Source organism: Ctenopharyngodon idella, chromosome 9 (genome assembly GCF_019924925.1).
Source record: "Ctenopharyngodon idella isolate HZGC_01 chromosome 9, HZGC01, whole genome shotgun sequence".
NCBI classification, from domain to species: domain Eukaryota; kingdom Metazoa; phylum Chordata; class Actinopteri; order Cypriniformes; family Xenocyprididae; genus Ctenopharyngodon; species Ctenopharyngodon idella.
In genome coordinates, this window is record NC_067228.1 from 30,674,900 (window position 1) to 30,687,429 (window position 12,530).

A 12,530-nucleotide genomic window follows, 5' to 3' on the forward strand; every position below is an offset into this window, starting at 1 on the left:
CTTGAGGAGAGCTGTGTTTGTGCCAAGACATAGAAAGCAAATAAAATACCACAACAATGGTCTAGGAGGCCGAATGATAAGATAATTGCAGTCTTTCACAACAACCATGACCACATGTGCAAATCAACACGCTACTTATAGAAAAGTCTCTGTTGAGACAGCCATACCTCATGGTGACACTAATGAACCTGTGAGAACACGGTTACTGCTTCGTTAAAGAACTGGCTTATTATGTGTCATTCACAAGTGTCATTTAAAGATTTCCTGAAGAGTATTACCTGGCGAGATGATGTAGAAAAAATCTTTGAACTCATCCATCCAGACTTCAGCCAGTCGTCTGTTGTTCTTGTTGATCACCTGACCAGTTCCACCAGGAAAGCTGTATGGTGTGGCCTTCCGGAATACATGCCCTACATGAGAACATGTAACTATCTCTAGAGATCCTCCACACTGCCAGATCTATTTCCACACATACAAAAGTAAAAATAATTTTAAAAATTAGTTGCATACAATTACACTATAAAGAGAATTACAAAGTGTATTTATGAATACAGATATGGCATAGCAGAACATTAAGATTATGTGAGACATTTATGACCCCTGCTAGTGTTCTTTTTTAATATCTTACACTATAAAATGGAACTCTTACCCGAAAAGACATCTCAAGATTTTCCCCTCCCCATATGTCCATTCCTGAGTCATAAGTGCCGATCTCTTCAAAATAAGTTCGGTCAATTGAGAACAGACCTCCTGCCATCGTGGGAGTTCTGTAGGAAATATTCAAACAAAAAACTCAGCATTAAAAAAAAAAGGGTTAATATATGTACAGTGACCATCAATAGCTAGGTTAAGTGATGTGAACTCTTGTATTCTGTGTAAGAGAATCCTCTGATCAATATACCTTATTTTATAGGGGTGTAACAACACATCGATATGGATTGATGCATCAGTCAAATGACTAATGGTATGACATGCACATATTAGAGCGCACAGAAGACTGAAAGACTTTCCTGACTGTTATCCCCTGTTAACTGCTTATCCCATTGAGCAAGCCAATGATGAAATGTCATGAGATGACAGTGTATTTTTTTGTTGTGGATGTCTTAATTGGGATACAGGATATGCAATTTTTATTGCAATGTAATTTTGGTTGCATTAGTGAGTTAATAAAAATGTAGCTGGTTGTGTAAGACACATAATATCAATATATAATTATATCAAAATAACATCAAAATATCAATATATTTACTGCAGTCCTCTGAATCTAACCACATCGTGGCTTGATATGAGGTATCGGCAAATGTTGTATCATTGGCGAATAGAACCGATGTCAGATTGTGTCGTGATGAAACGTCTGATTTACACCCCTAATTTTTACACTGACAACTGTTCGTTTTGCATAACAGATATGAAAAACAAATGAAATTTAAAAGTAATGCAAAAGATTGTTTTTTTTTATTTCTACGTACAGTAGCGTATTTATTTCCATCCCAAACTGGCTCAACTCAGTGCAGCGTACCATGGGAATGTTCCTAGCCCTCCACCTTCCCCAGCACCACCTGCCTAGATCTGCTAGGGGGTTCTCCCTACTTTCCTTGCAGCAGCACGCTTTCTATTAACCATATTTATGTGCGTGTTACAGCAGTAGCCTTCACTCATGCAGCAGCAGCAGCAGTGTAGCAGGTCTAGTCCTCCAAGACTAAGCCTATGTACATTCCATTCTTAACAATAAATGTTCTTTAAATCTATTCTGAGAGTTGTCACGATTGAACTGGTATAAAGAGCTGACAAAATCAGATTTGAGTTTTACATCTTACTTAATGGTTAATTAAAAATTGGCAGTGCTGCAGTGACAGCAACTAAACCATTGTGTCGCCTATATTACATGCTGTCTGCTCAATTAACCAAGAAGTATAAGCTATTATGTGAGGGTTTTGAAATATTTGGAATAAAGGCTGTGTGTCTTTATGAAGCTTTTGTCATTGTGTGTGTTTGAAAGAAACAATATAGCACAGAACATTTAATTCTCAGTGCAATTTGTGTATAATTAACAGAATACTGAACTTACATAATTTTATACATTTATAATAATTCATAATATAATTAATTAATTGTATTATACTTAATTAAATTAATAAAGGAAATTTTAAAATAGAATACAAATTTTATTACCTAACAGGAAGGGTCCGGTCCCCCTTGCGTCGATCCATCTCTCTCTGAGGAACTGGATACCATCTAAAGTTGAGTTTCCAGTTGAATCCCCCGTAGGTCATATCTGAGCCAGCCATATACTCGAATGTCTCATCACTGATGACATCAATGATAGGGCAGACCACAGCCCTCCTAGAATGACAAACAAAAATATCCCATTCACCTTCAACTAGGCGTTGCAGTGAAAAAAAAAGGGGGGGGTATTTGACAAGAACTGTTTCTATTTCTCAACATATCAAATTAATTACAGTCATATACCAATCACAGATGATCAACAAGACATGAGAAAGCTAACAAAAAAAAGATAAGCCAAAAATTTCTCTGATCATGGACATTTTTTTTAACAGTTCCTTTTCACTAAGTTCTACAAACTAAGAATTAAATCCTTTGATATTGTTATTATGTCTGCCCAGCAGTTAGTTAACTTCTGCAGGTAACAGAAGAGACTCTTTAATATTATGACCTTTGAAGCACGGAAGAACATTCTATTATTGTGGAATACTGTGACAGGCTGGAAAAAAGGGTTAATGGAGTTACATGTATAATTCACTCTAAGATATAATTCATAACAAAGGTATTTGAAACAAAAAAGCATGTTGAAATGCACTAATTGAAAAAAAAATCCATTGCATTAAAGGATTAGTTCACTTTAAAATGAAAATTACCCCATGATTTACTCACCCTCAAGCCATCCTAGGTGTATATGACTTTCTTCTTTCTGTTGAGCACAATCAGAGTTATATTAATAATCACCCTGATGCCCCCAAAGCTTTATAATGGCAGTGCATGAAAAGCACCTGTTTGAAGCTTAAAAACGTGCATCCATCCATCATAAACATACTCCACACAGCTCCAGGGGGTTAATAAAGGCCTTTTGAAGCAAAGTAATATATCCATATACATATATCCAAAGAAATATATCCATATTTAACAAGTTATAAAGTAAAATAACTATCTTCCGGCCAAACGGCCATACGGATTCTACTTACGTCTAAAGCGTAACTTATACATTATGACAATAACATTATAGACTGCGTTATACATCGCGTAAGTTAAGCTTTAGACGTAAGTAGAATCTGTATGGCCTTTATTAACCCCCCGGAGCCGTGTGGAGTACGTTTATGATGGATGGTGCAATTTTTTGAGCTTCAAACAGGTGCTTTTTGTGCACTGTCATTATAAAGCTTAGGAGCATCAGGATGATTATTAATATAACTCCAAATGTATTCAGCTGAAAGAAGAAAGTCATATACACCTATGATGGCTTGAGCGTGAGTAAATCATGGGATAATTTTCATTTTAAAGTGAACTAATCCTTTAACAGTGCTTGTGTTTTAATGCATTGCTTTTTCAGGGCTTTATCAACAAACATACACCTAAAGAACACTCAAACGATCATACCACCTTAAAATCCTGGATTTAAGTGAATGTCAGATTTAAACTTTTGCTGGTTAAAAACACTTATAAGTCAATTAACTTTATAAATGTCTAAAATGACTTTCCACAATGTCAGGGTTCTGATCAACCTGTCTGGATTTATTTTGCAAATAATACCCGGCTGACTGAACATTATCCAGAGTGTAGCAGAATAATCCTAAATACATTTACAAATAGAAACAGTGCATTGTAGCTCATGCTTCCATGTTAACTGGATAAACACCTCCAACTTCAGCCACACTAGACTGATTCTGATCAATTCAAACTCAATACACAAACTGCAAATGACCAACTCATCCCTTACTGCTCAGTGATTTGCTCAGACAGGGAAGTAAAAATCTTTAAAGCATGCAGCACAGCACATGCTCGAGCAGAGAAGTTTTCTGTATCAAAGCACAGGCGCACCAGGGCATGAGGCGACATAGCTTCCAAGAATGTAAGTGTATGAGAGTGTGTGCTTGGTAGAGTAACAGGATATTCATAGTAATGTAATTCTCAATCTATGTTCTGTACCTGAATCTGTGTTAAATTAAATAAAGATCACTTTACAAATGGACATCACACTTACTGATGGGTAAAAGGATTATACTTTGAGAAACCATGAACTAAAGCAGTTGGAAAACTAAGCATTCAAAGCAAGCTAAAAAGCAGTAGAACAAATTTGTACTTAGTTGATTATTGGTTCAATTTTACCTGAGTATAAATGTTTCTGTGGACTTTCACCTAAGCTTGAAAACATTTAGACCCTTTCCCAACATTTTTACATTAAACCACAGACAACACTACAGTTGCAAGTGTACTGTAAGTATCTAGTGCTGCAGTGTTTCTTAATGAGGGGCCTCAGCACACTTTCAAGATGGCTTAGAATTATTTATGAATTATGAGACAAAACAAAATAAGCTAAAACACCTAAAAGTCAGGATGTAAGCTGACTTTTTTTTTTTTTTTTTTTTTTTATACAAAATATTTTTTTTCCATAATTGACATTTTTATTTAAGAAGCATGGTTTCACAATCTTGGAAAACCCATATATATATATATATATATATATATAAGGAAAATAAAAAATAAAAAAAGTGATAGACCTGAAGACCTGAAGATTATAACTACCCCTCTATCTGAAACAACAAATAAATAACATAGATAATAATGGCAAAAAAGGCAAGAATGCTAATCATAAACTTCGCTACTAACAAAAAAAGCTTTTTATCAATATCTCCACTACGCTGAGAATTCATCACTTTCGCAATGCCTATACATTTAAGTTGTTTAGTACTTTAAAAAATAAGGTGGACAGAATTCGAAGTTTGGAACTCAGGAATATAGTGTTGTCTTCAGTTCGAGTCAAGTACACTCACCTGTCCTCTTTGATTCGGGCCAGCAGCGGTTCTAGCCATCCTACAGTGCACTCACAGTGGGCGTCTAGGAAGGTGATGACCTGACCTCGCGTGGCAGCTGCCCCCCTCAGCCGTGCTCGAATCAAACCAGATCGCTGTTCCATCCTCAAAATTCGTACTGGAACCTCCAGAGTTGTAACATAGTCTTCCAATTTCTTCTTTAGAAAATCTGGGGAAAAAAACATACATAGATGACATAAATGAGCTTATGGTGGACAACGCATCTTAATGTTGCACTACTGAGGTCTCTAAGAAGCTGAATGGCATTTATGGACTAAATGGACTGTATAGAAACTAGAATTGCACAAAGTTACTCTGCCATTGACTGCTAGTGTGATACCAAAGGAACAACTCAACATGGAAGCGTTATTAATACGATCAGTAAATCAAATGATATGATTAGGACCTCTCTCGCTGGCATCATCCACCAGCAGTATCTCATGCAGCAGGTATCTGGGCGAGCGGTTTATGGCGCTGTGTATGGTTCTTAGGAGTGTACTCCATGCCTCATTATGAAACACGATCACAATGCTGGTGTTTGGAAGGTCATCGGGGTATGTCTTCGTCTTACAGCTGAGAAACAGACAAGAACAGAACCATTTTTAGACAGAGTCAAGTCAGTCAATTTTATTTGGTTTTTCACAATACATATTGTGCAAAAGCAGCTTTACAGATAATCATGATGTTAATGTTTATGAAATGTTAATATCTTCATGTCTGCATTTAGCACATTAGAGCTGATAAAATACAGATTATTTTTTGCGGCAATATAAACAATCAAGCAACCAAGATTTGCTATATAGTATATATTGCTTTACGTGAGTGTACCGAATATATGCAGGTGAAGTTGGATGCATATCCAACCTTAAACTTAACAGTGAGCAATAATATAGTTTATATTTTGCAACGATATAAACAAGCAGTTGAGATTTTCTATAGTATGTATGGCTTATGTTGAGTGTTATTAATTAGTTATGTGGTGACAGGACAATACTGTTTACTTAAAAGACCTTAAGGTTAAAATTGCAATAAAGACTGAAAACATTGTTATGGTCTTAGTAGAGTATATTGTGAATCATTCTATCATTTTGTGCTTTCAAGACACATTTGCCCCAGGTTGCATTAATACAACATTGAATCACTGTTGATCTCTGATCACTGATTTCATACAAACATAAAATCAACTCTCCGGCAATTACATTCTTCTTGATTAAAACTTGCAGCAGACAGGGAAATATATGTTTTGTATGCATTTTGTTTATACGTTGTTTGCAAATTCTTATAATTACTTAGAATACATGGCTATTGAACGGCTATCAATAGAGAAAGATGCTTTTTGCAAGCAAAATGGTAATTATGGTATCTAAATATCTAGCAAGCCGAATATTGACCCCCTGCGTCACATACATACAGTGGCTACGTTTACATGCACCAATTTTCGTCAATCCGAATAAACTGATTCCGATTGCAGATCTGTTTACATGTACTCTAAACATTGTAATCTGATTCAAATATCCGTTTATGTGTTTTACATTGACCTTATTCCGACGCCCCATGACGCTTTGCGCGAATTATGGGTGTAACTTCCGTTAAGCTGTAAACAGTCAGTGAAAGGCTCGCTCTATGAACGCAATAATACGTTTTCTTTTTAAACGGGGTGCAATGAGATGACATTATTCTACTCACCCTTCAACCAACGAACATTAAAAGGACATTTAAAAGTGTAAAAACATCAACAGGTAGTTTCAATAGGCCATGAAAAAGCGCGATTCTGGACGGGTTAAATATAACTATAGTGATATATATATCTGTATTATGTGATATACGTTGCCTTAATAAAATATGTTCATGAACTTCAGCATTGTGAGGTACTATTTCAAAGTGATTTCCATCATTTTTACAGATAATAAATTGTATTTAGGCTACCTGTGAAAACAAACCTGGAAAGAGACGCGAGGCTTTGAGAAGAAAAAGGAGAGATTCTTCGTGCATTCCAGTGAATTATCAATAGGATATATCGTAAATTATATCGGGAGAACAGACCACAAATGTGCAGTATATGTTGTCCTTTTTTATACTATTACAGCGGTATGCAAAGGGACAAAAGAAAATAATCACGAGGATAGAAAGCAGCGACTGTTGGAGACTGCTCTCTAAAAAAAAAAAATTTCAAGCACCTTATAACGACCTATATTTACGTATTAAAGTCATGCGCCCTCTAGCTGGCGTAAAAATAATGACAGTGTCGTGTTACGTCTGTCGTCATGAAATGACGTATGACTGTCGTTACCAATCAAACGTGTTCATTTTTACACCATTTCTCCTATTTCCATTTAGCAAAACTCACTTTTTTATTAACGGCTACACCCACCCCATCCCTAAACCTAACCTTAGTGATTTATAGTGCATATACTCTTTATGAGCACATGCGTTCTCTGGGATCAAACCCACGATCGCATGATTGCATATTGTTATTGCAATGCTCTGCCAATTGAACTACGCGAAACCCTGAAAATATCCTGTTGTCGATGGGGGTGCAACTTTAGCAAACGCTCCTATGGGTCGTATTTCAGGGAAGTGATAAACGACCTGGTCGTATTGGTATTCTTGCTATAACACGTTACGTTAAAAATACCAATCGTTACGTTATTCTCATGATGTCTGAAAATAAAACATGAAAGAAAATTTGACAGCTCATTCAGTCAAACTGACAGATTAGCGTTATTTGTAGGGCAACCTTATAATTTAAAACGATTCGTTTCAGTCTTTTTAAATGGAAGTTGCCCAAACCGGAAGTGGAACCCATAATTCGAAACGCAGTAGGCTAGTCAGGAATAAGGTGGATACATTCTGATTAAAACTTTTGCGCAAGCGCTCTGCGTGTGTGACGTCATATCAATCACACTTGCAGTAACCCGGGTTGCGTCAACAGACGATGATCATGTATCGACGATAGCCAGAGATGTTGTCAAAAGCATCAAATCTTGGCAATATTAGGAGGATTTGGTATTTCCAATTAATGTAGGCCTGTTACATTCTTCTAGTCTATTATATCTATTAGGTTCGGCTTCTTTTATTATTAAATTAATGTTATACGTGCTGTGAGGATAATAAAAGATTAGGCTATTAGCTAGGCTATCTTTGAAAATGTTTTAAACATTTTTTAGGTCTATTATACAATGAATTATAGGCCTATAATTAAAATTGTTAAGAGTGTAATATTTCCTAACTCCGCGGTCATCAATGAAAATTAAGTGCAGCTTTACTTCAAGCACCGACTGTTTCACTAGCCTATATGTACGGCCACAAGAGACATAATGGAATAAATTAAGACAGTTATATACCGTTATCAGCATATTATTTTGAAATTCGTCTCTGAGAGAATATGCTCCGTTAATGCAGCGTCAGACAGCTCCGTCACTTTTTACTTTCGATTTCTGTAGTGAATACTGACCGAGGTTGAGACTTTTTCACCGGCATAACTCTTGCGCAAAGTTTGCACGTTGCTTCTTGTGTGATATCCATTGGTTCTCCTTCTTGTTTTAAAACGGAAAGATTTCCAATATTATGACGAAGGGATACAGCTACGCCACTGCCTGTTGGCATACATCTTTACAACTAAAGACGTGAACTTGTGCACTGTCTAATGCGTGTCAACATTACACTGCGCATGTGCCCCAGAGACTTCTGAATACGACTGAGAAAGTAGTCGGATTCAAGCGTTTACATGGTAATTTTTTTGCTGTTGGATCAGATTAGAAAAGGAATAAACCACCCCTTCCAATCCGATCGAAATTTCATTCGGATCGAGCTCAATCGGATAGATTAAGGTGTTTACAATCCGATTGAGCCGTCAATCCGATTACAAATGGATTATTTGGGTGCATGTAAAAAATAACATGAAATGGTTCCCATCACAAATCAGCCAAAATTACTTCAGTTATAGAATATGGTCTTTCTCTTCCATAAAGTGAATAAAAAATAAAATAAAATAAATAAATAAATAAATAAAAACTGTATCAAGCATTGCGAAGAGGACTGACAAGTGTATTCTGCTGCTGGCTTAATGTAGCAACAGTAGCTAGTGGTCTAGTGTCACCAAGAGATCCTAAATAAAGCATGAAACTGCACTGGAGATGGAGTGAGCTGAAAAACAGAGACAATGAGAGAGGGAACGAAAAGAGATAGGTGAATAAATGGATGAGCAGCAGGGGAAGGAGGTTTATAGCTCTGCTTCTCTTTGTGTGCACAGACAGGATGGGGGCAAAAGGGTACAAACTGGAGGCAGATTACAGATGATGGCATGCAGCATCTATCTATGACTATCACCCAAAAGCGACCCACAGGAGATTTCTGCTGTAGGCAGTGAGTGAATTGGACAAACAATAGTGCTGCTGGGTTATTTTACTGCAATATTATACCAATGTTGTTGCTCTGGGAGACAAATGGATTTAATCTTACCCCAAGGTGATTTCTTACATGTTTTCTAAAGTATTCATTAGTAGTGCTTGCTAGGGCAAGCATCACTATTAGGCTACTATTGCTCATAGATGCGATTAGTGATTTGAACAAACCCATAACCCCAAAGTATTAAACTTAAGCATGTAACTCGTACCACACTGTAGTATGGACATAAATGCTTCCTCAAATAAAGCAGCTTGTTAGCTGTTAATTGCATAAATGATCTGACATTTTCAACAATTTTGTTGTCCAGCTGACAATTTTCACCTGGTAGATGATAAAACTGCAAAAATATTTCACAGACTTAAATTTAAAGACCTGAGCAATATATTTATAGAGACAAGAAATTCTAGACTTGGAGTTGGGCTCTTTTAACTTGGGCTGGTAAGCAACCATTTGCCAACCATCTTTAATATCCAAGAAACACATAATATCAAGCTTAAAACCACTCAAAATACATTAGCAAACTTATAGCAACATTGGGGTATAACCTAATGTCAAGGTAGTGAATTTTGTATGGGCAAGCACCACTGATATTTTCTTCAGGAAGTGTAAAAATCTAGTTGTTCTCCTCCCTCTTTCTTTCTCAGTGCAATGAAAAAGGTCTTTGTTTACAGAATCCAAAGAGCCATTTGAGTTACATAATGAAATCCCAGAGAGCTGTTAGAGCAAAACATGCCACATTCATCTGCTGTGTTTGAGTTATGCCACCGTTCAGCAAACTGAAGGATGTCACCCCTCCCTGCTCTCATTGATGTATGGTTCTCTTTGAAGAAACATTTGCTCGGCAGTTTACCAAAGATCTGGCATTTTCATTCCCTGTTTCTTCCAATTTGTTTGACCTTAATGCTTTTAATACCCTAAAGGGAATGTGTAGTGACAGTTAAATGCTTCAGGAAACTCTACAATAAAAACTTTTACTATTTATAATATTATTATTAATAATAATAATAATAATAATGAACAGTAACTAAACGATATGTTTTCATCCTTACTACCTATTCTTGTTAACAAATAACAAAATGGATGTTTAAAACATTTAAACTCAATTAAATTAAATTATTCAATTAAATAGAGTGGAGTGGTTTACCATACTTCTGTGTACCCCTTCTCTTCCACTTAGCCTGCAGTCACACCTTTTCCATTAAGGAACAATATTTGCCCCCTAAATAGATTTTCCAGTGCATATTTTTACTTTTATGACTAACTTTATAAAATGAATAATGTTTTAAATAAAAAATGTTCAATATAGAAATATGCAATGATGGTAAAAATGAAGTGATACTTCATTAAATATTAAACTAAAACTGCCAGTAGGCGGTGACAAGTCACTGTTTTTTAGAGTGAGTCATTGAGTCATTCATTCAGTAATGAAGCAAATGGCTGTATTTATGAATGAATCATTGAATCATTGACTCTCACGATTCGTTCAAAGCTGCAGAATTGTTCACAAAACACAGATGTGTTAAACCAATCTCAATCCACAATCTGTGTCTATATTTGTTCTTCATGCAAGTGCTAAATCCCTACTTTTACAAAGATGCATTGTCAAAAACAGTACTGTGATTGACATGACCAATAAAATCGTAAGAATCGGCAGCAGGGCGGCATTGGCCTGGCTTCTGACATCACACTTGGATGTGGGCCGGGTTGGATGTCCACCACAGGCTGCAGCAAGATGCTTCTCGACACTGCATGCAACCTATCATATGCATGCTGCTTTTGTGGATGCGGTCAGTTTTGACCACAAAAGATGAGGTAATTTAATTGGATATCATGGATTTACGGCATTTTGCCAGTTAGAAATACTGTGCATGCTCGGTTTTAATGTTATTTTAAGGTAGGGTAGAATTAAATGAACTACTCAGCATTTTGTTCATGTACCCCCTTCTGTCACCTCACGTACCCCCATGGGTACGTGTACCCCAGTTTGGAAACCACTGGTCTCCAATATCAGCTCAACTAACTAACACTAACACAACTAACTAATTGTCAATTCATAATCTTATCCTATTCTCCTAGAGAAATTGCAAGATTTAGAATGTATGTATACAAAACCACAAAACTTTTACCACTGTGATGACAAATACCATATTGCATCCAGAGCACTCCAACCTATTATGTAATCATCATAGACCAATAGAAGTTTGAAGCCAGCACAAAGTTTTCTAGAAAGTGGTCAGCTGTTTGGAACCACCGAAGCGAACTCCTAACAAACTTTGTTATGGCTCAATTTTGATCGAAATGACATCACACCTGGGGCCTTATATTATTACATTTTGCTAACTTAAAGGGCACCTATTATGCCCCTTGTTACAAGATGTAAAATAAGTCTCTGATGTTTTCAGAGCGTGTATGTTAAGTTTTAGCTCAAAATACCCCACAGATCATTATTTATAGCATGTTAAAATAGCCAGTTTTGGGGGGTGAGCAAAAACAAGCAGTTTTTGTGTGTCCCTTTAATGGAAATGAGCTGCTGCTCCCGGCACCCTTTCAAGAAGAGGGCGGAGCTTCAAGAGCTCATGCAACAAACAAACAAACAAACAGGATAATCTCAAGCACTGAAAATGTCAGAAACGGTGTCAGTAATGGTGTTCAGTTCGACCCGGAGTCAGACAATTCTCTACAAAGCCAGAGAATATATGCTGCATGGAAACAGAACAGGTATAATTTAGTATAGTATAAATTATGTCGTCATCTTGCTTTTATCCACTGTTAGTACAAGCCTGTTGTAGCTGACCCCGTCCGAATGATGGCCAAAACTTTACTGATGAGTTTTATGAAGTTTATTGTACATCACACAAAAGATGAAGTGTCTGTTTTCACTCCAGAAAATCACGGTAAGAGCTGAATAAAACACAGAGAAATGCAAAAAGTGTGCATTAAAGACTTAAAATTAAAGATCCATAAACTTTCTCTCTCCCTTGCATTAACATACACATAGCGATCGAATTACATGAAAACACTCGTAACAACTAACAGTTAACAAATATATACAGACCTTATTCTTTTTTTCGATGGGGG

General features: G+C 36.4%; 1 protein-coding gene across 3 annotated transcripts in view; it reads right to left on the bottom strand.

Annotated features, from left to right (window-relative positions):
• The window catches only part of galnt13 (UDP-N-acetyl-alpha-D-galactosamine:polypeptide N-acetylgalactosaminyltransferase 13), a 78,206-nt gene that overhangs the window by 40,461 nt on the left and 25,215 nt on the right, over window positions 1-12,530 (bottom strand). For all 3 annotated transcript variants that reach the window (XM_051905972.1, XM_051905970.1, XM_051905971.1), the window contains exons 4-8: window positions 5,452-5,618; window positions 5,007-5,214; window positions 2,173-2,343; window positions 650-767; window positions 279-459 (exon numbers count right to left, since the gene is read on the bottom strand). In XM_051905972.1, the coding sequence (XP_051761932.1) occupies window positions 279-459; window positions 650-767; window positions 2,173-2,343; window positions 5,007-5,214; window positions 5,452-5,618 (845 nt within the window). The remainder of the gene's footprint in view (window positions 1-278; window positions 460-649; window positions 768-2,172; window positions 2,344-5,006; window positions 5,215-5,451; window positions 5,619-12,530) is intronic.